The sequence below is a fragment of the Erythrolamprus reginae genome, chromosome 12 (genome assembly GCF_031021105.1).
Source record: "Erythrolamprus reginae isolate rEryReg1 chromosome 12, rEryReg1.hap1, whole genome shotgun sequence".
Taxonomy (NCBI): Eukaryota; Metazoa; Chordata; class Lepidosauria; order Squamata; family Dipsadidae; genus Erythrolamprus; species Erythrolamprus reginae.
In genome coordinates, this window is record NC_091961.1 from 17033821 (window position 1) to 17058780 (window position 24960).

The following is a 24960-nucleotide window of genomic DNA, read 5'->3' on the forward strand; positions in this document are numbered from 1 at the left end:
TATGGCAGTAGGACACCATGCATCATAAATACTGTACATGCCAATTGCCAAGGACCCAATTTTTGCTCACATGACTTTGGGGTTGCTGCAGTAGTTATGAATGGGAGGACCAATTATAAGTCACTTTTATCAATATTGTTGTAATGTCAATTACTAAGGGAGTAGTTGTAAGTTATATGTTGTAATAGTGGTAAGTCGATATGTTCTTCATATGGAATTAATTAAGACAATAAGACTACATTTTGGGTATTTCTAATAATGTGTCTAGTAATGAATGTACTACTACAGAAATTATAGAGATTTGACTTTGTTAAAATAGATTTAAGTTGTTTGTAGAAGTAATTCCCTATAAAATGAGCTTTTATTTTTATTTGCTTTAGTCATGGGACATATTCTTTCGCAATGCCAATGCTGGAGCTGCTCCAGGTACTGCTTACCAAAGCCCCCCTCCGTTAAATACCAGTCTATCAACCCTGGCACATGCACAGTCTCTGGTTCAAGCACAGCCAAATGTAGATAAGCTGGTGGAAGATCATCTTGCAGTCCAATCACTTATCAGGGCATATCAGGTAAGGGGATGGAGTTGTTTTTATGATTTATGTTTTTAATTTATATGTGGTAGCTAATTATTGTTTCAGACGTAATATTTAAACCTGGTGTTAAATAGAATGGAGTGTTTTTGGTCAACTTGCTCTACTTTTTATTCTAATCAACGAACCAGAGGAATAACAAATGAAACAAACCAAAACATTGAACAGATAACTGATGCTTGATTGTATGCCTTGTTTTACAAAAGTAGAGCAAAATTTGCAGTCATAGAAACTGAATCACAGTGACCTGATAATAGCATCTGACCATAAAATACAGTTATACCTCATATTACGAACCTCTCGCCATACGAACTTTTCGAGATACGAACCCGGGGTTTAAGATTCTTTTGCCTCTTCTTCCGAACTATTTTCATTTTACGAACCCACCGTTGCCACTGGGATGCCCCGCCTCCAGACTTCCATTGCCAGGCAAAGGTTCCCCTTGTTGGGAAACTCCACCTCCGGACCTTCCGTTGCCAGCAAAGCACCCTTTTTTGCACTGCTGAGGCTCCTTTCCATGGGAAACCCCAACTCCGGACTTCCGCGTTTTTATGATGTTGCAGGGAAATCCCAGCAGCATTTTGGGCATTTCGCTGGCAACGGAAGTCCGGAGGTGAGGTTTCCCATGGAGGGGAGCCTCAGGAATCCCAGCAGCACAAAAACGGGCGCTTCGGCTGGCAAAAGGGGTGAATTAATGCTTGCACGCATTAATCGCTTTTCCATTGATTCCTATGGGAAACATTGTTTCATCTTACGAACTTTTCACCTTACGAACCTCGTCCTGGAACCAATTAAGTTCGTAAGATAAGGTATCACTGTAATCTGAATTGCTTCAGATTGTTTTGTAAAATAGAGAATAATGAGGGCCTTTGCATCCTTATAGAAATGCAGTATAGCAGGATCTAGTCTTAGTTCATACTCTAGTGCAGTGATGCTGAACCTTTTTGAGACCGAGTGCCCAATCCACAACCCAACACTCACATATTTATCACCAAGTGCCAAGGGGGCAATTTACCATATTTTTCAGACTATAAGACACACCAAGAGTATGAAAAGGTAAATAAGAAAAAAGGTTTTTTTCCTCCCCCCCGAGCATTTTGCAGGCCTCCCGATTCCTTTGCCTGTGTGTGTGTGTGTGTGTGTGCACGTGGAGAGAGGCAGTGGCTGTGGCAAGGGAGGCAGAAAGGTTTGCTTTGTCTTTGACAGAAGAGGTGAGGAGGAGAGCTAGGCACTGTAAGAGGGCAGGAGAGTGAGCCAGCGCCTTCTCCGCTTTGTAATTATTTTAAAAAGCAGACTGGAGCCACGCAGGAGAGCTTCAGCCACCCCTCCTGCATGACTCCAGTCCGCCGGCAAATACTTCAGCTGGGCTCTCCCCTGCTTCCCTCCCATCCTTAGAAACAGTCTAGTCCCAACCTCCAACCGCCTCTCCTGCGTGGCTCCGGTCTGTTTTTTTTTAAAGAAATACTTGAACAGATAAAGAGCAAAGTGGAGAAGAATTCACTCACTTGCCATCTCACAGTGCCAGACTCTCCTCCACGCCTCCTCTGTCAAAGGCCAAGCAAACTTTTCTGTCTCCCTCGCTACTCCACCCGCGCCTGTACATACACACACATGCCCATGTGCATGGCAGCCTCCTGTTTCCTTTGTGTGTGTGTATATGTCTGTGTGTGACGGCACGTGGAGGGAGGCAGAAAAGTTTGCTTGGTCTTTGACACAGGAGGCGAGGAGGAGAGCTGGGCACTGTGAGAGGGCAGGAGAGTGAGTCAGTGCCTTCTCCGCTTTGCTCTTTATCTGTTCAAGTATTTCTTTTTAAAAATGCACTGGAGATGCACAGGCGAGCTCTAGCCACCTTTCCTGCACAGCTCTGATCCGCCGGGCGAAAGCTTCAGCTGAGCTCTCTCCCGTTTCTCTCCCATCCTCAGAAATGGATTAGGCGAGGTGGGGGCGTGCCAATGGGGGATGGCAAGAGTGCACCTACCTCTCCAACTCCTCCAGCTGCTCATCCAGCGCCAGGACTCCCCCATTGTCGCGCGCAGCCACCAGACCAGTCAGCAGCTTCTGCAAGTCCGGCAGCCGCTCCTCCCTTTCTCATCATTGCACATGTGCGCCAGAAATCTGGAAGTTTCATGGCCACTGCCTGGCGTGCCCGGCAAAATGACTCCATGTGTCACCTGTGGTACACGTGCCATAGGTTCGCCATCACGGCTCTAGTGGCTTTAAAAAAATAGCAATATTAATAGCACTTAGACATATATCATTTCTCAGTGCTTTACAACTCTTTCTAGGTGGTTTACAGAGTCAGCATATTGCCTCCAACAATTTGGGCCCTCATTTTACCGACCTCAGAAGGATGAACGGCTGAGTCAAATATGATCATTGGAATAATTCTTGCTTACTTGAAAGAATTTCTTGCTTCATTTCAGTATTTTTTAGTATGGGTGTGCAAATAAAATTGCTAAGATCTTAGGAGATTTGTACTTTATTTTAAAAAATTGAACAGAATTCCAAGATTTGAAAAATTATTTAATTTTATATTATTGTATTCAAAGCCTTTTCAAAGGTTTTTTCCTCCCTGGAATAAAATTGGTTTTTATTACTTCATTTTTCCTGCTCCATATTCTCCTTGAGATGGATTGTAAAGCATTACTGAAAATGTTTAACAGCTTCATTTCAGAAAATTGTCTGCTTAAGAATATGATTTCTGTTGCTTTATTGTTCACATTTTAAAATCAAATAGCTGCTGTGGTAAATTGTTTCTTCACACATGTGTTTTATTTTATATAGTAATACTATTCATAAAAAGATTCATTGAGTAAAAGAATGGACCTGAACTTTTGAGATGTATCACTTCAGTGCTTCAGAAAAAAATGTCAGATGAAACGGTTTTTTCAATAAGCAATTTTGTGCAGTACCTTTATATAGCATTCATTCATTCATTCATTCATTCATTCATTCATTCATTCATTCATTCATTCATTCATTCATTTAGACTTCTATGCCACCCAATCCCAAATGACTCTTAAAACAATATAAAATGTAAGGGCAGCTTACAACTATATAAAATACAAAAACAATAAAAAGAAGTCAAATGTACAAGCTAAAACTAGAAAACCCTAATTAAAACACATAATTAAACTATCCAGTCAGCATGCATGCATACCATTCATACAATTGGGCCATGATAGTTGTTAATTCATGGCCCCCAGGCCTGATGGCAAAGCCAGGTCTTTGTTGCCTTACGGAAGGCCAGTAGGGTGGGAACAGTACAGACATACTAATTTTGCTGTTAAAATTGTTCATTGTAGACCGGGTAAGCGAGGTACCATACTTTGTCATATTTCTAGACATAACATTGATTTTCGAATTTGCATCCTGGTCTTGCCACTCAAATTGATAGCCCAAATTGGGCATGGGGGGGGGGGGAGTTGATTCCATAGATCTAAAAGATTTCTAATTAAAATATTGTACATAAATATAGGAAAAAAATACCTTAACAGGATCAGTTCCACAGAAACATAATGTCTTAATCACCCTTGCTTAATAATCCTTGCTAGACTAAGACGTATGTACACAAATTAAGAAATTGCAATACATCACCCAAGATTTTATCTATTGACATTCTTCAAATTTCCATCACATACATAGACATGCAGTAAAAATCCAGTCACTTATGGTTCCATCTCTGTTGTTGTTTTCCAGTATTAGAATCAATATAACTCACTAAACAGGAGAATTAGAATTAAATTGGACTAATGTAAATTGCATTCTCTGTACGACTTTCTCAGAATAAATTTGTAAACATTGGCTACAGAAATTGTGTTTTTGTCTCTGTTTTCCAAATGAGCATCGTTTGAGCCATAAAAGTAAATTATTGAGGTGAGCTCTTATTAATCTATTTCCTGTGTTAAAATATATATATATATTGCTGCCTAATAACAATATTCATAACATCAAGAGGTATATTGATTAGGATTAGTATCATTTCACCAAATATGATGGTGAAAAACGCTATAATTAACATTTAAATACGTGTAGTAGACAAATTAATGTGATACTCAAATTGTAGATTGGATGAAATAAGGAGCAATATCTCCATTTTGCAATACTGTCTTAACATCTTATCTCAATAGATTTTAAACTAAAGCTTATTTAATAAAGAATAATATTTTGGATTTATTGGACTTAATTGCATATGTATTAAAATTGACATTTTTGCATTGTTGGTGATGCACTGAGAATGTTTCCCTGAAACACATTTTCCCTTATGTTTCTTAAAATAGTTGTATTCTGTGAAGCAGTCTTTCTCTTTCTCTTTGTGTGTGTATGTCTGTATTCAGATGTCCACGTCCATTTGGACTATGTATGTATATATAGAAATTCTTCCTATTACTAAGAGAATTGAGGTTCAACTCTTGAAAAATAAATTTATGGCCCCAATTACTCAGTGGTCTGAAGACATGATACCATTTGCATCAAATGTGTTGCTTGTAACAACAAACTATATGACAATTATTCTAATGTAATATAGTTATTATTTCATTTCATGAAAATTTTGTGTAAAATTGTATAGATGTGTATAGATGTATATACCGTATTTTTCAGAGTATAAGACCCACTGGAGTATGAGACGCACCTTAGTTTTGGGGAGGAAAATAGGGGGGGGGATCTACCTACCAGGCTAGCGTTCTTAGTCTGGTCAGATTCAGCACATTATTTTATCCCCTGATTAGGGCTAAAAAAAAATCTTTTTTGGAAAAAAAGCAAGCCAGGAAGATCGTTAGCACCTTGTTAGGGATAAGGGGGAAAGCTTTGGAAAAGCTACATTCGGAATATAAGACACTCCCAAATTTTCAACCTCCTTTAGGAGGGAAAAAGGTACGTCTTATACTCCGAAAAATACGGTACCCTTTTATGCATTATTTTTGTTTATTCTTATCTTTTTTTCCAGTTTAATTAAACAAATGAAGGAAAATTTTAAAGTACTAAATCACAAGAATTTTACTAACTATATCAAACTTTCTTAATTCAAGAAAATAAATACTTTTGAATATAAATGTAAGCTAGTTTTTCATAAATTCATAACTGTTGAAATACAACAGAATGGATTTGGATAAATTCAGTACTCCTGCAATGGGAAGGATGATTGTTACCTAATTTCGTGACTAATTTTGTTGTTGTTTCTAGGTCAGGGGTCACCACATTGCCAAGCTTGATCCTCTCGGCATTAGTTGTGTAAATTTTGATGATTCGACAGTAACTGATTCGCCAAACATTGGTGAGAATTATTCTGCAAGTTGAATACAACGTTTAACTTTTATACCTCTTTCCCTTTCCATCTCTCCCCCCCCCCCCTCCATTTCCCTCTTTTGGTTTCCACTATCCTTTTCATTTCTGGCACATTTCATAGATTCGAGGGCATCATGTAGCCCAACTCGATCCATTGGGCATCTTGGATGCTGATCTGGATTCTTCTGTTCCAGCTGATATTATCACTTCCGCAGACAAACTGGGTGAGGGCTCCAAAAAGCAGCTAGTGCCGCATTGCTTGGGCTCCTCTCTCTTTCACAGCTTCTAGATAGAATGCTTCACTAAAATTGAACGGGAAAGGTCTTAAGTTTCCTTTCTAATGATCACTTTAAAAAGGGTGGCAGCATTGATGTTGCTAGTCACTTACCACTGTATCCTCAAATAATCACATTCCCAGTTCGAGACAGCTTGCAGTCTCCTTCCAGCTATAAGAAGGTGTGACTAACATTGTGAATATTCTGCCACTCCAAGAAAATGAGTGTACTAGAGTGATGGACACATTAGCATCCCTTAAACTGAAAGTATTCTCAAGGTCAGCAGAGCTCTTGTTTAGAGCTCTGGTGACTTCTTGGAGCTCGGTACTAATGGCTATTATAGGAAGGAGTGGGGAAAGAGACAAGTTTCTCTGATGTCTTCCTCACTCACGTCAGGTCAGTGCATGATTTAGGGCAAGCTGCACAGCTAAGAAAACACATAGACACAATTTCAACTTTGACTAATGACTCCATCAGTGATCATGATAAGGAAGCTTTGGAATGCATTCCCACATCTAATCAAAATACTGAAATGAAACAGATCCTTGGCAGGAGAGGTGCATGTGTACTTCTCAAGGGAGAGTGCACTTGCTGAGCAATACTTGGAATTTGATTTTCCAGTAGAGCTCTATTTGTTAATTTTGGGCACTATTTTTTCCTTCAGTATAGGGCAAGATGTGGTGGCTGAGTATTACTGATTGCTGGTGCTTTCCACAGGTTAATCAATCTGGCTCTGCAAATGCTTCTAAGTAGCATGCTTCTAACTTAGAATAGAGTAACAATAATGACAACTAACCCCTTTTGAGACTAAATTTTGATTAAAGTATTTGTGCATGTAAAACAAATTATGTGATTCATTCAGAATTGACAGTGTGTACCAATTAGATAGTATATGTGTGTATTGGTGAAATGGAAAGCATCTGAGAAAACCAGAGTTGGTTGAAAGATTAGATACTATATAAATGTTTTAAATGAATTCAATTAAATAAATCAGCAATATAACTGGTGAATATCTAAGAACACATTGAGTGCAGTTCACTTTACTAAATCTCCATTCTGACGTTATTGTCCCCTGTACATTAAGCATAACTCCAAAACCCAGAAGGTTGTACCAGACCTTAACAAATCCCCAATATTGGAGGGAGGGGATATACTGTGGAATTCCTTCCACATTTCACAAAGATTAAAGATTCACCTTAGGCAGGCATAACTATTTTGAGTGCACTGGAATGATGGTGGCTTCTGAATTGTGTGTGTGTATTCATGTGTGTGTAATGGGTACTTCAAGTGGTTTCATCTGTCATTGACCTCTGTCAGATCTACTGAATGGTTGAAATTGTCACATGAATATTTTATTGGAATGTAGAAATTATTATTATTTTTTCTGAATAAAAATTGAACAATATAGTACAGTATATGATTTTTAAAAAATGTGAGGATTGTATTTTACTTATTTTACCAGTGTATTATATAAATACACTGTATAAAATATAAAAAAATAGCAAGGGCTTATGCATAGTAGTTATTGTTAGTCGTACAAGGCAGACCAAACGAAGAAAGTAACACCATGTTGATTAGTACTGCTTTTGTTATAACAGCTATAATAACAGAATCTTGCAAACCTGAATATACTTCCCCCTCTGTCTCTTTATCCCCATGTGAACTAGGGAAGGGATTCTCTTAGTTATTTTCTCAGGTTAGTTTCTTGACCAGGCTCAGGCTCCTTTTACATCATTGTTGCCTTGAAACAATTCTTCATCCTGTCTTGAAGGCCATTCTCTCTGTCCTATACACCATTCCATTGGCACATATTTAGCAATTAAGGCAAATTGCATGAGTGGTGGATGACATTCATTGGTAGATAAGTAGCTGATAGATATATACTTTAGTTCAAGAGGATTCAGATAAGGGTTGCTTCTGTCTCTGAAACTTTCGAACAGCTGATATTGTTTATTGAAGAGATATGCAAAGTCTTTGAAACTAGTATCCTGGTCAACAGTTTTAGAATGAAGCTAAGTTTGAATTATCTAAAAACAATAGATAAAATCATATTCATATTAAGTGTTTCATCTTTGACGCTTTTCCATACTTTATTTTCATTTTAATCTGAAAGAGCATTGTTTAGCCTGAACACCCCCCAGATATATGGATTTCCACTCCCAGAATTCTTCAGGCAGCAGTGATTGTGCAGGATTCTAGAAATCAAATTTCAACATACAGAGGTACCTCTATTTACGAACGCCTCTACTGACGAACCTTTCGAGATACGAACCAGGTGTTCAAGATTTTTTTGCCTCTTCTTCCAAACCATTTTCTACTTACGAACCCTCGCAGTGGGCGAGAGAGCATTTTCAGTGAGATTGGGGAGCAAAAGCCAGCAGAGGAAGCAGCGGGCAAGAGGGCATTTTCAGCGAGATCAGGGAGCAAAAGCCAGCAGAGGAAGCAGCAGGCGAGAGGGCATTTTCATCCAGATCGGGGAGCAAAAGCCAGTGGAGGAAGCAGTGGGTGAGAGGGCATTTTCATCCAAATCGGGGGGTGGGGGCAAAAGCCAGCAGAGGAAGCAGTGTGCGGGAGGGTATTTTCAGTGAGATCAGGGAGCAAAACCCAGTGAAGGAAGCAGCGGGTGAGAAGGGCAGAGAGATGGGGCGGCTCCAGACAGCTCCTCAGACGTGCCGATCTCGCTGAAAATGCCCTCTCACCTGCTGCTTCCTCCGCTGGCATTTGCCCCCCCGATCTGGATTAAAATGCCCTCTCACCCGCTTGCTTTCTCTGCTGGCTTTTATCCCCCGATCTCGCTGAAAATGCCCTCTTGCCCGCTGCTTCCTCCACTGGCTTTTGCACCCCAATTTGGATGAAAATGCCCTCTCTCCCACTGCTTCCTCCGCTCGCTTTTGCCCCCCCATCTGGATGAAAATGCCTTGTTGCCCACTGTTTCCTCTGCTCCGCTTGCCACAGTCGCCCCATCTCGCTGTCAAAATCCCCTCTTGCCGCTGCTTCCTCCGCTCGCCGCTTTTTTTTTTTTTAAGCCTTAAAGTTTTGGATTTTCCTAATGGGTTTGCACACATTATTCGCTTTTACATTGATTCCTATGGGAAAAATTGCTTCTACTTACAAACATTTCTACTTACAAACCTGGTCACGGAACGAATTAAGTTTGTAAGTAGAGGTACCACTGTATATAGAATGCCAAACTGAGGATAAAGTAATTTGTAACTTCAGAACAAACCAGAACTTCCTAAAACAAGCTTAATGTTCCTGCCCTTACCATATGTAATGGATTGAGAGGTTGAATTGAGACTTGGAAGAAGGTGAGAAAGACATCTCATAGCCATGTAAGCAGGAAGACCCAGAGGCCTCTGAAGTTCTCTGCTTATAAATGTGGGATTTAAGACTTTGGGACCATACCACAAAAACTAAGATTCCAAATGTGACATACAATCATTTTGATGAATCATAATTTAAGATCCTTTCACCATTTTATAAAGATTATAAAGATGCATGATATGTTCTTTGGGAGGGTTATTCTTAGGAAGCTCATAATTGCCCTATCTTTTAAAATCTCAATAATAATTTCAAAGGGGTTTCAGGACTTCAACTTTTTTGCTTGTTCTGCTAGACAATGCAGAACACATAATATTGCAAGTCATCCAAAACTTCTAGGATTCCATATACATTTATTAAAAACCACATAATTAGCTGAAATAACGTATCTCCAGCATAGAAGTGAAAAGGCAAGATGAGATATGCATTGGACAAAAACCAAGTTCTATTCAACATCATATCATTTTCTTAAAAATGTAATAGGGTTTTTGCTCTAATCTCAAGACCATTTAGACACCAAGAGCAAAATAAAAGCTCATCCTAATAACTTATATACCGTATATCTGATATTCAAGGTTACAACCCTAGTAGCTGTTGAATCTTTTCATCTATTCATTTGTCCAGCACTTTTTAAATGCCAATTTGCAGAATTCAAAACATTTGTGGGGCCAAGAATTCTACTATGTTATTATGAAGACATTCAAGCAAAAGAAATGTATTATATTTGTGGGCTACATGCAATAAAACTATTGTTGAAGATCCTGTCTGACAGAATTGAATTCTCTCTTGGTCAGAGACAGTCTAAAAGAATAATAATTCTATGTATTTATAGAGTCAAATATACAAACTTGTTTTCAGTTGAACTGTTTCTCACTTATATAAACAAATTATAGATAAGAATAGGAAAACTAGAATTGTCTTTGCATAGATTTTTTGACTTAATGTTCCAGTATATAAACAAGACTGTAAGTTTCCTAATCTTCATTACTTTTCAGTTCAAGTCTATAGAACAGGATATGGTAGAATAAAGTGTGTGAATCCTATGCTATATTATTCCTTGCCAGTGCAGTGATTTACAAAATTTTAAATCACAACAGTCTCATGCAGAAGGGGTACAAGATTCTGTCATACTTGTTCACTTGTGATTTTTACCGGAAACTTGTCCTAAGTATATTTAACAACTTTTAATGTTTAGGATTTTTTCCCCCTATTTGCATAAGCAATGAAACCCAAAACATATAACTTAACTGCCATTATCTGTCAGGTGTAATTGCTGTGCTTATTTTATTCTCTTTGCGGTCAATATGGCTGCTTCTGAAAGATTCTTCAGATTTTCTCCTGGCATATAGTCATCTAACCCTCTTTTCTTTGGTGATTTTTTATTGTGTATGTGCGGATGCTGTTTTTAAAACCTTACTTTCTCCTTTTGCAACTACTTTCTCAGTTATTTGAAATTTAAAAAGAAACTAACTTTGACTCAGTTTCTCTATCTTCTCCTTTCTGTACCTGACCTTTCCCTCCCTCCCTAGATCTTGCTGTATTCAAGGAGCGGCTGAGAGTGTTAACAGTAGGAGGTATGCAAATAATGAGCCTTTAACCCTTCTGGAGTTTAGGACTCTCTGAATAGTTGACTCTGGGCAGGTACAGCATAGGTAAAGTTACAACTTGCCCCATTTTACAGCAGTGTTTTTGGTCTTTTGTCTTTTCACGTCAGACTTGCTTTTAGTATTAACAGTAGGAGAGATGTGTGTGATCAAAGCGCTTCATTAGTCGAGCTCCTCAATTATGTTCTGTTTCATTGGATTCAATGTGGTAGCTATTTTCTCTTTATTTGCTTTCTGTTTGCTTGTTTGGAATAATTCAGAAAGCTTTGTTGTACTTTAACACATTGGTCTCTGTTGAAATGTAATTGCTAACTGAATGTTCATCAGAACACATATCAAATTGGTTGAGGTATATTAGCTGAGTTTTGTGTTGTTTTGTGCAGAATGTTATTTGTGGATAGGGAAATTTAGGATGCAAGTTGTTCACAACTGCATCTGCATTGCTAAAAGAAAAATGAAGTGCCATCTTTTCATAATCTTGTTCTGTTTTTTTGCAGAATAGCTGAGCACTTAATTGCAAACTTCCAGCTGAAAATGTGTACTTTTAAAACTAATGATTGAAAGGAACAATGATTTATAATCTGAATGCAGTTCAGCGGTTTATCTGGGTGTCTTATTGCAATGGCTTTAAGCTTAACACTGAAGGATTTTGAGAAAATTCTCTATTGTTTGTGCAGATTTGATGCCTATAATAAACAACTCTTCCAATCACATTTCACAATAAATATAATTGTAATTTAGCCTAAAATAAGAATGACTTTTGGCTTTTTCAGACCAATTATCTGCAATTCAATTATTACAGTAGATTCTTTTATTCAAAAGTCCTAAGTAGCTGAACATAGAATTGGACCCAAAATATCTATTTTATAAACAGGCCATTCTCTATTTAAGGTACTGAATTAACCAGCCAAACACTGCTTCTCTACAGTATACTGATTACATTGGTCTCCTATTTTCTTTGCCATCATTCCTCGTCATTGATAGCTGCTGATTTGTATAACTGAATAAACATTGTGTGCCTAACAATATTAAAATAAGAATGGAGTGTCTTTTGTTTGTGATAACCATATATCATATACATTTATTTTCCTTTTGATCTGTTTCAAAAAGTTTGTAATCTTGTTAAAGTGAGAAGAATGGAATTGCCTCCTACACAATATTTCCTCATGCATTGAGGTCCATTGTGTCCTGCTGCACTTGACGCATGGTTGGTAGAAATCCAGGGGGGAAAGTTTTTTTTATATAAGAATCAAGTGTCCAAGAGTTCGGTATCACTTCCAGCAATCCAGTATATTTACCAACCTTCTTTTGGTTTTTAATTTTCCCCCATCAGGAATTTTGCTTTTATATGATTTTGGCCTTTTATATATCTAAGGATCTTTTCTAGTTTCTTTTGTATTTTGTGATAATTTAGTTACTCTGTTAGATTTATCCTTTGTAGTTTTGAGTTTAGTATTTAGTTGTTTGTGGTAGTTGCCTGTTCTCATTAGGGTAGCGAATTGGCACTTCTGAAAATTTCCACTTTTGAGATTTCCAGAAGTCGAAGTGTTTGTGAGACTTGTGAAAAGAGTTTTATCTACGTGGAGACCATTTCAATATGAAATCCTTGTTCCTTGTAGTGAGCTATTCAGGAGAGTCCTCTGCAGAACTCCGTATCATCCTGCAGCTTTTCATTCTTTTGGTTCTGGGAAATTGGTCCTTTAACTCATTTCCTGCTTCATTTTTATTTATTTTTTTGAATATGTGGTGGAATGTGGTGGCACTATGTGTTTGAGTTCTTGTACTCCTTATGTTCTACAAATGTATGTGTGGAGGTCTAAATTTTTTGTTTTATCACCTTCCTGGGTTTAATTACCATTTTTTTGTGGCAAGTATATTTCTTACATATGCTGTGTGACTTTTATACTTCTTTTATTCTCACTTTACCTGTCCAATATTTTAATTCCTGCTTGTGTTTTGTTCATACAAACCTCCTTCATGCTTACTTTGTGCTGCTTTTCTTGTCCCTCTCCATCTCTACCAAAACCCTGGTTCCTGTGTAACGACTGTCTTGAACTGAACATCCTCCCCAATCCTCCTTTGCCTTCTGCTACCTATGCAAAATCCTGCAGGGTTTTATGGCCTGGATGAATCGGACCTTGACAAAGTCTTTCACTTGCCAACTACGACTTTCATTGGAGGAAATGAGTCCGTTCTTCCACTTCGGGAAATCATCCGCCGTTTGGAGGTAAGAAAGCCAGCTAAGCATTTTTGGGATCATATAGATGCCTCTTGCCACATACCTCCCAGAGACCAATAAGAACACACAGAGTTGGCCTCCTCCAGGTCTCGTTGACTAAGCAATGCAGTTTTGTGGGACCGCCGGGGAGGGCCTTCTCTGTGGCTGTCCTGGCTCTATGGAACCAACTACACCCCCTCCCCGACGTTCGTACTGCTCCCACCCTACTGTCCTTCTGTAAGGCCACGAAGACCTGGCTCTGCCAGCAGGCCTGAAAGCCATGAATTGTACATCTTTCATGGCCAAACTGTATGGATGGTGTGTATGTATGTGATTATATTTTTTATAATAAATGGGTTTTATCATGGGGTTAGCTTTAGATCTTATATTTGACTCCTCTTATTGCTTTGTATCTTTTGTATTGTATTATTATTTTGTAAGCCACCCTGAGTCCTTCGGGATTGAATGGCATAGAAATAAACAATCCAGTAAAATAATCTGGAATCAGAATAATAATGAATACTTTTCTAGTAACTAGAAAATCAAAAGAATGTGCCAGCACTGCAGTCTTACATAATATAAGAGGAAGATCATTCTGTCATGAGACCTACCATGGAGAAGACCTGCAAGCTTTGATATGAACAAAATAATATTTTAGCTTATGGAAACATGTATAATCATGTCATGTATAATCTTAAACTATTGTAGAGAAAGAGATTGTGAGGCTACTTGATATCCATTATTAAATTAGGTAGCCATGTTTGAACAACATTCTGCTGCATAATTAATCATGGTTTACCAAATGATCACAATTGCCTGAATTCCTAAACACTGAACTATAAATGGGCTGAACTAATTGGTTTTCCTACTACTCTGAAATACAAATAGCCAATATCTCATGTTGTATAAGCCCAGTCACTACTTTGGAAATCTGTACAATAAAAACTATAATGTGGTTTTACCAAATCCTCAAAAACAATCAGGAAAGAGCAAAGCTATTCTAAAAATGAATGAATTGTGGAAAAATACTCACATATGAAAGTTTAAAATGGTCATTTCCAAAGGAATCACTTTTCTTCTTTTGTTTCCTACCAGTCACATAATTTCTTTTGATAATACTGCTAAAAAAGCTGTTGCTGACTAAAAAAAACTGAAAAGAAGAAGGAAATGGAATTGGAAAGTAAAAAAAGAAATACAGTATCTCAAAGTCATTTTAACTTAAATGACTCTGCTGTAATTGCCTCTGTAGAAACAAAACTTCAGCTATCTCATTAAGCAGTGCTTTTTCTCTGGCCCAGCTTCCCATTCTGGGTTTTGGAGTTGTTCTCCCCTTCCTGATAAGCTGTTTCTAATTTCTTTTATTAAATAGCAGCACATTCTGATGAAGGGAATAATTCTCTGCCCCCTGCTCATGTTCTCGGCGTCACAACATGGCTAAAAATAATTTCCAGCAAAGTTATTTAAATGCCATTTCTTGCCAAACATTCTCTGTTTGTAGTCCCTGTACTCCACCCCTCCCTGGCACAGTATTTTCCATTACCTGGAGTGTAAATTCAGTCATTTTCAAATTCCTGACTTTAAGAAGCACTTTGCACCTAGGTTTTTCTTTCTTTGATTTTAGCAAGTATTCAGATTATAGAGTGCACTGGACAATAGAACTGTGCTTGCTTTGAAAATGTGTGCTTTGGAAAATATGGAAATATTATGTCTTTTTAAAGCAACTACAACTTTTTTCCAGATTCCTCATAAGCTTGAAAACAGAGCAGGCCATTCTCATTAAAGTGCAGCTTCTTTAATAAGTCAGCCCCTTAAAGTAACCAAGTTCTTTTCAGGCAATTTTTAGCTAGAAGACTAAAGAGAAAGAAACATGGCTCTTTTTAAAGAAATGCCACAGCCATTCTCCCACACATTTCACACCATCTCTTTTTGCCAGTGTTCATGTAAACCAGACCTCTTCCAAAGCATATCAACCTTTTCTGTGCAGCAGCATGATGTATACGTAAATCCAAAGCTAATAATATTTTCCTAGGAAAAATTGACTGTATATCTGATCTTTTCACTTAGCGGTCCCCTGATGTCCACTGTTAATTGAAGATCTTGGAAATAACTAACTTTTCATTTTATAACTGATGTAACTTTCTGTTTTATAATTGAATAGAATTGCAGTCTTTGGTTTCCAATCATGTCTATTTACATTTTTCAAGAATAATATAGTATCTAATTAGTGTGCAATTTGATGGATTTGATTCGTCAGCACTTGGACAAAATCCTAATTATCTGAAACAGAAACAGCTTAGACTTTCTGTATTGATTTAATTGTCACAGTATTAACTTGGTTTTCAGAAAGAGAAAAACTTATGAATAAGATTAAGACATCGCTCATATAAAGTAAGCTTTTAATTTGTGCTTGGGAATGGTTGAATCTTCTGCTCCAACTTGCATCTTTCCTTTCTTTAACAGATGGCTTACTGTCAGCACATTGGAGTAGAATTCATGTTTATTAACGATCTTGAACAATGTCAGTGGATAAGGCAGAAATTTGAAACGCCTGGTATCATGCAATTCTCTAATGAGGAGAAGCGCACCCTGCTGGCCAGACTAGTGCGTTCAACCAGGTATTTCTTTTTCATTAACTTGCATAACTGCCATTGGTGGGAGTTACAAGTACCAGTAGTGGAAGAATTACCATATTTTTTGGACAATAACACACACCAGACTATAAGACACACCTAAATTTATAGGACGAAGCAAGAAAAAAATAGGTTTTGGCCTCCATGCATTGGATTTCCGCCCTCCCAGGCCCCCAGAACAGGGGTGAAATCCAGCAGGTTCTGGAGAACCAGTAGCCCAAATGTTGAGTAGTTTAGAGAACTGGCAGACACTACCACAGTGGGATGAGAATGGAGATTTTGCAATATCCTTCACCCAGGAGTAGGGAGGGAATTGGGTTTTGCAGTATCCTTCCCCTGCCATGCCCACAAAGCCATGCCCACAGATCTGATAATAAAAAAAAATGGATTTCACCACTGCCCCAGAAGCACTCTGCAGTTCTCTGCCCTGCCCGTTTTTGGGCTCCTGAACACCCTCCCCCCAAAGACTCCGCACAGCCCGTTTTTGCAGAGTGCTTCTGGGCACTGGGAAGAGCGAAAATGCAATGCACGGAGGGCTTGGGAGCCCCAAAACAAGGCCCTGTTTTGGTGAAAACCAGCCCAGTTTTGGTGAAAACAGGCCGTGCAGAAGACTGCAGAGTGCTTCTGGGGGCCAAGGGAGGGCAAAGATGTGATGTGGCAAGTTCATGAGGTATTCATTTTATAAGATGCACCTAAATTTTCACCCACTTTGGGGGGGGGGTGTTACATCTTATACTCCAAAAAATATGGTAGGTTCACTTTTAAGCTTTCCTTGTTTATATTTCATAGACACAAGGACAAAACATTTTCAGTAAATTGAGATGTAAATGTTCCACTAGCCATATTTATAATCCCACAAAGTGTCATTTGTGAAAGCTTGTATCTCATAGAAAATGTTCTCCATATGTGCTTAGACTGCAGTTTCCATCACTCTTGAAACAGTGGGTAATCTTTCAATTGATAGTATAGAACTTCTCTTACATAACGTTGGGAAACTACCATCTAGGCTGGAAGGAGGGGGACAATCGACAGTCTAATCTGAGTTATTGTATAGCTGAAAGTATCATATTCTTGACCACTTCCAAGATCCACGAAGCTTACCTAGTCATTCCAGAATAAGGGAAGCAGTCTGGTAAGATTCTTGTAATGTGTGGCAAAGTTACTGACTTCAGCTATTCATGAAAGACCATGGTTATTTGCACCTGACAGTAACAGGATTTGTTGAACTAGTTACCCAGACCAACATTCATTCAGGAGAGCAAATATTTTTATCCTGATATGTGACACATAGTCAGGAGGAAGGAAAGCAGAGAATCCATTAATCAATGTCTCCAAATTACTCCACATTTCATTCTCTGTAAGAGCAGCAACACTTCCAAGCCTCATTCCTGAGATACAATAAGATAGACCATAAGAGCAGTACATTTTATACCCACATACTCTCCTCACAAGGACAGGAGAGATGCACATTAACATGGCTTTGCAGAAGAGCCCAGACACTCATACGGATATGACAGGTGTCTTTAAACACCATCTCTGTTTTCCAGGTTTGAAGAGTACCTGCACAGAAAGTGGTCTTCTGAGAAACGGTTTGGTTTGGAAGGCTGTGAGGTTCTGATTCCTGCTTTAAAGACAATAATTGACAAATCAAGTGAGAAAGGAGTGGATTATGTTATCATGGGAATGCCTCACAGGTAAAGTTATCCTTGGAGGAAACTAGTTAAAGAGAGTGAAGCTGTCAAGAGAGTGTTGCTGAATTTCAACTTGCCCTTCAGTCAAAACATTCTGAGCTGTATTCCTCTTGTCATTCATTTTTATGGTTTTGATCTTTTTTTAGTTCCAAAGGCCCACATTTTTTCAAATATTGATAGGGTTACCATAAAGAGGCATACAAAGTAGTAATTGAAACCTTGTTTAAGTCAAATTTGATTTCATATATTAATCAAAATTATTATTTCTCCTACAGCAGACAATGTATTCATGCAGTATCTGAATAAATATGGTTTTGGTTTTCTAGAGGGCGTCTGAATGTTCTTGCGAATGTTATCAGAAAGGAGTTGGAGCAAATTTTCTGCCAGTTTGATTCTAAGCTAGAAGCTGCAGATGAAGTGAGTTCAACTTTTACTGGGGTTATATATTTTATTTGACAGGAATCTTTTTCATATTAGTTAATAACAACTGTACAGTGGTACCTCAGTACTCATCATTAATTAGTTCTAGGAGGTGCAATGAGTAGCAAAAATGATGAGTTACTAAACAAAATTTTCCCATAAGAAATAATATAATGAGTCACAAGTCAGCTGACATGGACAAATTCTAGCTTGTGCATTGAGTACCAAAAAAATAATGAGTTCCAGGACAAACTTTTCACATCAAAATGCATTGAGTACCAAATTCAATGAGTTTCAAAATAGTTGAGTACCCAGGAACCACTGTATTTAGTTTTGAACACAGTGACAATATCTATATCCACCACTGAAACAAGTCAACTGTGATCTCAACAATGTACCCTAACACTTTTCCAGTTCTTCAGTTTTCCAGTTGTTTTCAAGATTACTCTTGAATGTCAGGAATGAGGTTCCCATGTCATTAAAGTGTTTTCATGTTGGGAAAGGGGCATTGTCAAGCGCCGTGGAGACATGGAGTTCCCCGCGCTCTGTAGAAGAAGCCCGAATCTCCATTGCCCGGGGGTGCTGATTTCACTGGAATCAGACCACATCTTCCCTGAAGATGAGGTGAAGAAGGGGACTTGGCCAGCAATCTGTTTTGGAGTCATCATACCCTAAAGAGTGCGGGCTTGGAGCATCCACCAGCAGTGGTGTGAAATTGGCTTTTTAGCCGTCCTAGCCACGGCAACTGCATTACGGAATGATTGGACTGAAAAGTTGGATGTCATCCGGGAAGAAAGGAAATTTAACTGTTGTGCTGGAGGACAAAGAGAAAAAGAGCCTAAAGATATGGTGAGCTATTTTGCCTGGTGGGGTGGGGGATTTAGAAAATTAAAACAGTGGAGACCAAACTGAAAGAAACTAATAAAGAAATAGAAAACTCCTTAATTCACCTCGAGATGGACTGAGTAGCACATTTTTTGAGATTCCAGAACATAGTGGAATCAGAAAGAGAGAACTTGGGAGAAGTGATGCTGACAATCACAGCAGGAATACTTCAACAGAACCGGGAAGACATAATCAATGAAATCGATGAAGTATTCCATATCCAAACCAATTATGTTCGCAGACACCAGTTACCTAGAGAAGTGCATGTCAAATTTACAAGGAAGAATATCAGGGACAGAATCTACGCTATCTCCCGAGAAGGTAAACTCACTTACAAAGGAAAATAATTAATTATACTGAAACAAATTCCAAGGAGAGTGCGGGAGAGAAGAATGGATTACAAAAGGCTGGCTTCACTACTAAATTAAAAAAAATATCAGTTAAAGATGGCTAATACCAGAGGGTATGTCGATAAACTTAGAAGGGAGAAGAATAAAAGTTGATACACAGGAGCGAATACAAGGCATTTTTGACCAATTATCGAACTTGGATATATATGTGGACTCAGAGGAGGGAGAAAGAGGAGAATTGAATAAGAAAGAAAAGGAAGAGATTAGACAAGAATTCAGGAAATCTACGCCGAACTTGGAAAAGACTTGTGAAAAGGAACAGGAGGAAGGTATCAGGACCAGATCACAGACACTAGCAGCAGTGACAAATTAAGAAGAAATGTTTCAAAACGGAATGCAACAAGAGTGGAGATTAATCTCGATCAACATAAATGGACTCAACAATGTTGTTAAAAGAAGAAAATCCTTTGCAAAACTGCTTCAACAAAAAGCTCAAATAATCTGTCTGCAAGAGGTCCATATAAAACAATTCCATAGAAAATATTTAGAATTCCCCAAGTTAGGAGAATTGCAAGCATCATTAGATGAAACAAAAAAGGAGGGTTGCTACATATGTAAAAAAAAGGACTAAAACCACGAGAAATAGTTACAGATACAAAAGGAAGATTCACAATCACAGAAATTGAATTATTGGGGGGGAAATTGACAACAGTCAATATTTATGCACCCAACCAAAAACAAAAATGCTTTTTAAAGAATCTACACAAGGTTCTAACAAATATAGATAGCAAAAATATATGTATAGTTGGAGATTATAACAGAATCATAAATTCTAAAAATGGTGGACATATATATGCAGATTAGTACCAGATACAGAACAGATATGAAAGAAACGGGCATTGAACTAACACCAAACCCTTTAGACAAAATCCTCACAGTGCCAGATGAGAAAAACATTATGAAATTATATAACTATATATTAGAAAATCAGAACCCCGAGGAAATTGTTAAGGGTCCAATGTTGGCTTGGGCAAAAAATATAGGACAAAATATACACCTTGCGGAGTGGGAAAGAACATGGTTGACAACTACTAAAATCACTTTATCCACAACGTACAAAGAAAACTACTATAAAATATTCTATAGGTGGTATCTCACCCTCCAGGATAGCGAAAATATACCCTGATGCAAACGCAAATTGCTGGAAATGCAAAAAAGAAATAGGCACATTCTACCACATGGGGTGGACCTGCCAAAAAGTAAAAACATATGGGAGCACTATACATAAGTGGCTATTAGAAATTACCCAAGTAGAAATAGAATTTACCCCGAAAGCCTTTTTATTAGGAATTTGGGACAAGAAGTACTCCAAACAAACTCTTCATATAATGATGCATGTAATTACTGCTGCGAGAATAAAATATGCTCAAAGTTGGAAAAGACAAGACACTCCATCAGAAAAACAAATAATAGAAAACAAATTTAGCTGCATGGAGATGGATGAGATGTCAAGAGATATCAAAGGTATACAAACAGATGAAGACGATAAACCATGGGATAAATGGCATTGCTGGATCCAGAATAAAATGATACTAGGAGAGGGCAAAAGACACAAAGCTACTCAGACAACTTCAGACATAAGATATAAACCATAATGTTCAATAAGATAAAGGGTCTTTATTTCTACTCTTTTCTTCTTATTTCTCTTCTTTTAACGATGTAACTAAACAGAAATCGAATCGTAATATATGAGAACTGAAATGGGCTATCATCTGCAATGTACAATGAGTTATTTCTACCTTTTTAAATTATATTTGAAAACATAAATAAACTTGGAAAAAAAGAAAAAAAAAGTGTGATTCCTGGCAGTAAATACTATGCCATTCATAGACTGAATAACAGTTCTTTGACTGTATCTTAATCCAGTTAGATTTAATCTGATAAATCCTATCAATAAGAGGGAACAAAGTGAACATCGGTATCAGGAATTCAAATAGGAACCTTACTATTGTCTTAATTCCAATTTCAGACTCTATTGTGAATGTAATTGGGATACATGTTCATTTACCTCTAAATTGCAAGGTAGCCATCACCCATCTCCTCCCACAAATGACTGTAGGATTGTAACTTTGTTGCTTGTATCCTTACAATTTTTATTGACTGGTTTCTAAGATGATTGGATTGCTTATTTGTACCCAGACTATCATAAAGTGCTGTACCTTATGATTATTGATGAATTTATCTTTTCTTTTATGTACACTGAGAGCATATGCACCAAGATAAATTTCTTGTGTGTCCAATCACACTTGGCCAATAAAATTCTGTTCTGTTCTGTTCCATTCTAGACATTTTGAAGCTCGCAAAATTCACAAAAAAAGAATGTATCCACCTAATAATACTCTCTTTTCTCAGGGCTCAGGGGATGTAAAGTACCATTTGGGAATGTATCACCGAAGGATTAACCGTGTCACTGACAGGACCATCACTCTTTCACTGGTTGCAAATCCTTCCCATTTGGAGGCTGCTGATCCTGTTGTTCAGGGGAAAACAAAAGCAGAACAATTTTATTGTGGGGACACTGAAGGGAAAAAAGTAAGCTGGGCATGTATTAGATAGCTTCTCCTTTGTGCTTTTCTTCGCTGTTTTGTTCATGTGGTTGTCCAAGGGAAGACATTCTTTTTCCTTTTGTTTTTATAGTGACCATGTTGTTGATTCTTCATTTTTCAGCCACTTTGACAAATTCTCCAAAATTATTTACCATGTCTTTAATTTGTTCTGGTCTAAAAAGGTGATGTCAATCCTTCTACATGGAGATGCTGCTTTTGCTGGCCAAGGGATTGTTTATGAGACTTTCCATTTGAGTGACCTGCCTTCCTATACAACACATGGGACAGTTCATGTGGTGGTGAACAATCAGGTAAAAACACATATTCTTTTGTTACTATATCAGATTCTCTAACTTAAATTTTACCAAGAACAAGCAACAGATTAGGAATTGAGCCACCCCGAGTCTTCGGAGAGGGGCGGCATACAAATCTAATTATTATTATTATTATTATTATTATTATTATTATTATTATTATTATTATTATTATGTTATTATTTGCATTTAGTTGAACTTTAAAGAGAATGTTTTGGTTAAGTTTACTTACATTGAAGTGATTGAAAAGTTGATCAAAAATAAAAACTAAATTCAGTTTAACTCAATGTTAAACTTGTCAGATGAAGACTAATTTCCTGATGGCAAGCCAAGAACATTACTTGCATTCTGATTTAACAGGGAAACTTAATACCAATGATAATGAAACTAAGGGATCGATTTGTAAGTTATGCTACATTCATGATGATAGTAATAATAGTAATATGATGATATTAATGAGTGATAAAAACCTCTTGAAGAGGACAATTTAGTTTGTTGTCAGAGCAATTTGAGAGGATGGAACTTATGGATTAGAGATACTGCTGTTGTTTGTACCAATTAACAGTCACCCCTATCTGAAACTTAAATATAAAGGCATTCTATCTTTGTATTGCAAAACTCTATTATTCTTTTTCTTATCTTTGGTGAAACCCTCATTATTATAATGTGCCTTTGCATAGTAGTCCTTGAGAAATTTTCCTTCAGTTCTCTCTTGATAGCTATGTTTATTCCTCTATGTGAAAAGCCTTTTGGAACAGGAAAGCAGTGGTCTTGGGCTTCTCTTTTTTAACCTGTGGCCTTCTGGGAGGATTGTAGGAAAAAACAGCTTTAGGGTTTGTTTGTTTATTTATTTATTTATTCGATTTTTATGTCACCCTTCTCCTTAGACTCAGGGCGGCTTACAACATGTTAGCAATAGCACTTTTTAATAGAGCCAGCATATTGCCCCCACAATCCGGGTCCTCATTTTACCCACTTCGGAAGGATGAAAGGCTGAGTCAACCTTAAGGCTGAGTCAACCTTGAGCCGGTGGTGAGATTTGAACCACTAACCTGCAGATCTGCAGTCAGATTCAGTGGCCTGCAGTACAGTACTCTGCCTGCTGTGCCACCCCAGCTCTTGGATATCTTCTTGGACAGTCTTCTAGGACATTCACTACTGTTTAAATCAAAAAGAAGTTGTCCAAATGGAAGTGCAAACACTAAATTGCAAATCTTAGGAGACTGCAAGTATAGAACTAGCAACAAATGAAACAAGTGATAGAATACTGCTGGATTGGCTTTGATTCAACAAACAAGAAAGGATTCTGAATATCGTGAGGAAAGAAATTATTAAAATTAATTATATAATTAAGGGTAGTTTAGTTTTTTTTCCTTTTCCAGAAAGGATGGTTTTTAGAATTGTCAGCAAAATTAGACAGTATACATCTCTTAACTCCTCTGACTCACCCTGAGTGCTGTTTCATCTTTTGATTATTCTCGACATAATCAGGATTGGAGACAATATCTTTTAAAATCCATGGCTCATGCTAAAGTCTCAGTATTTTTATATATACACATCGTTCTCAGGAAGGAATATTCCATAAAACATTTTACTTCAATATAAAGCAATTTTTTCCATTTGGTTATTTTTTAAAAATGGCTTCTGTTGTCATCTCAGATTGGATTCACTACCGATCCTCGTATGGCCCGTTCTTCCCCATACCCAACAGATGTGGCTCGTGTGGTTAATGCACCCATTTTCCATGTCAATGCTGATGATCCAGAGGCTGTGGTATATGTATGCAACGTGGCAGCTGAATGGAGAAGTACTTTTCACAAAGATGTAGTTGTGGATCTGGTAGGTATTACTGATTCTTCTGACATACTGATACGTTTAGTTGGGGCTATATAATAGGTTATTTAAGAAATATATTTTTAAATGATTCAGATGTTGAATGATAGCAGAAAGATGGTGGGTACTATTTTCCTAAAAGCAGGGGGGGAAAATGCTGGTACTCCTCAACTTACAACAATTCATTTAATGACCATTCAAAATTACAACAGCACTGAAAAGAGTGCTGTTGTAATTTTTCATACTTAACAACCATTGCATCATTCCCATGGTCATGATCAAAATTCAGGGGATTGGCTACTGAGTCATATTTATGGATCATGTGATTCCCTTTTGAGACTTTCTGACAAGCAAAATCAGTGGAGAAGCCGTATTACTAACTTAATATATTCACTTAACAACTGTGGCAAGAAAGCTTGTAAAATGGAGCAAAACTCACTTAATAAATGTTTCAGTTAGCAACAGAACTTTTGGGCTCAATTATGGTCATATGTTGTCTACTTGTAACTATGTGGGGGCTTTGGTGGACTTTATCATATAGAAATGGGGGGTGTCAAGAGGCATGTCGAGAAAATTGAAAATAAGTTGAGAAGAGTGGTAATATAGGACCTGAGAAATGTCTGGCAAAACCAGAGGAGTGGGACTCTAGAACAAATTATCTCTAAATGAATGCTAAGTGGCTGATCAGTTAAAAAGAAATACGCTAAATCAGGTTGGTCACACAGAAAGAATTCATGAGGGTTGAACTGAAGAACAAATATACATAGAAAAATTAATGGGTTGAGAGGAACACTAAGAAAATTGTGACTGGAGGCCGTTTATTAGATACTCAAGAGGAAGAGATTAAGTTTAAAAAGCCAAAATCTGAATCTGAAATGATATATAGTCATGCTGAAAATAAGGACAGTTTGGAGCTGAAAGTCTGCATAAGTCAATG

General features: G+C 37.6%; 1 protein-coding gene across 5 annotated transcripts in view; it reads left to right on the plus strand.

Moving 5' to 3' along the window:
- The window catches only part of OGDH (oxoglutarate dehydrogenase), a 114113-nt gene that overhangs the window by 47218 nt on the left and 41935 nt on the right, over nt 1-24960 (plus strand). For 2 of the 5 annotated variants that reach the window (XM_070765542.1, XM_070765543.1), the window contains exons 3-12: nt 381-569; nt 5998-6100; nt 11002-11046; nt 13188-13303; nt 15755-15909; nt 17472-17618; nt 17942-18032; nt 21683-21862; nt 22059-22187; nt 23850-24029. In XM_070765542.1, coding sequence (XP_070621643.1) covers nt 381-569; nt 5998-6100; nt 11002-11046; nt 13188-13303; nt 15755-15909; nt 17472-17618; nt 17942-18032; nt 21683-21862; nt 22059-22187; nt 23850-24029 — 1335 coding nt within the window. Of the gene's footprint in view, nt 1-380; nt 570-5774; nt 5866-5997; nt 6101-11001; nt 11047-13187; nt 13304-15754; nt 15910-17471; nt 17619-17941; nt 18033-21682; nt 21863-22058; nt 22188-23849; nt 24030-24960 lie in introns of all 5 variants that reach the window. The other 3 variants (XM_070765544.1, XM_070765547.1, XM_070765546.1) reach the window with 3 other exon arrangements.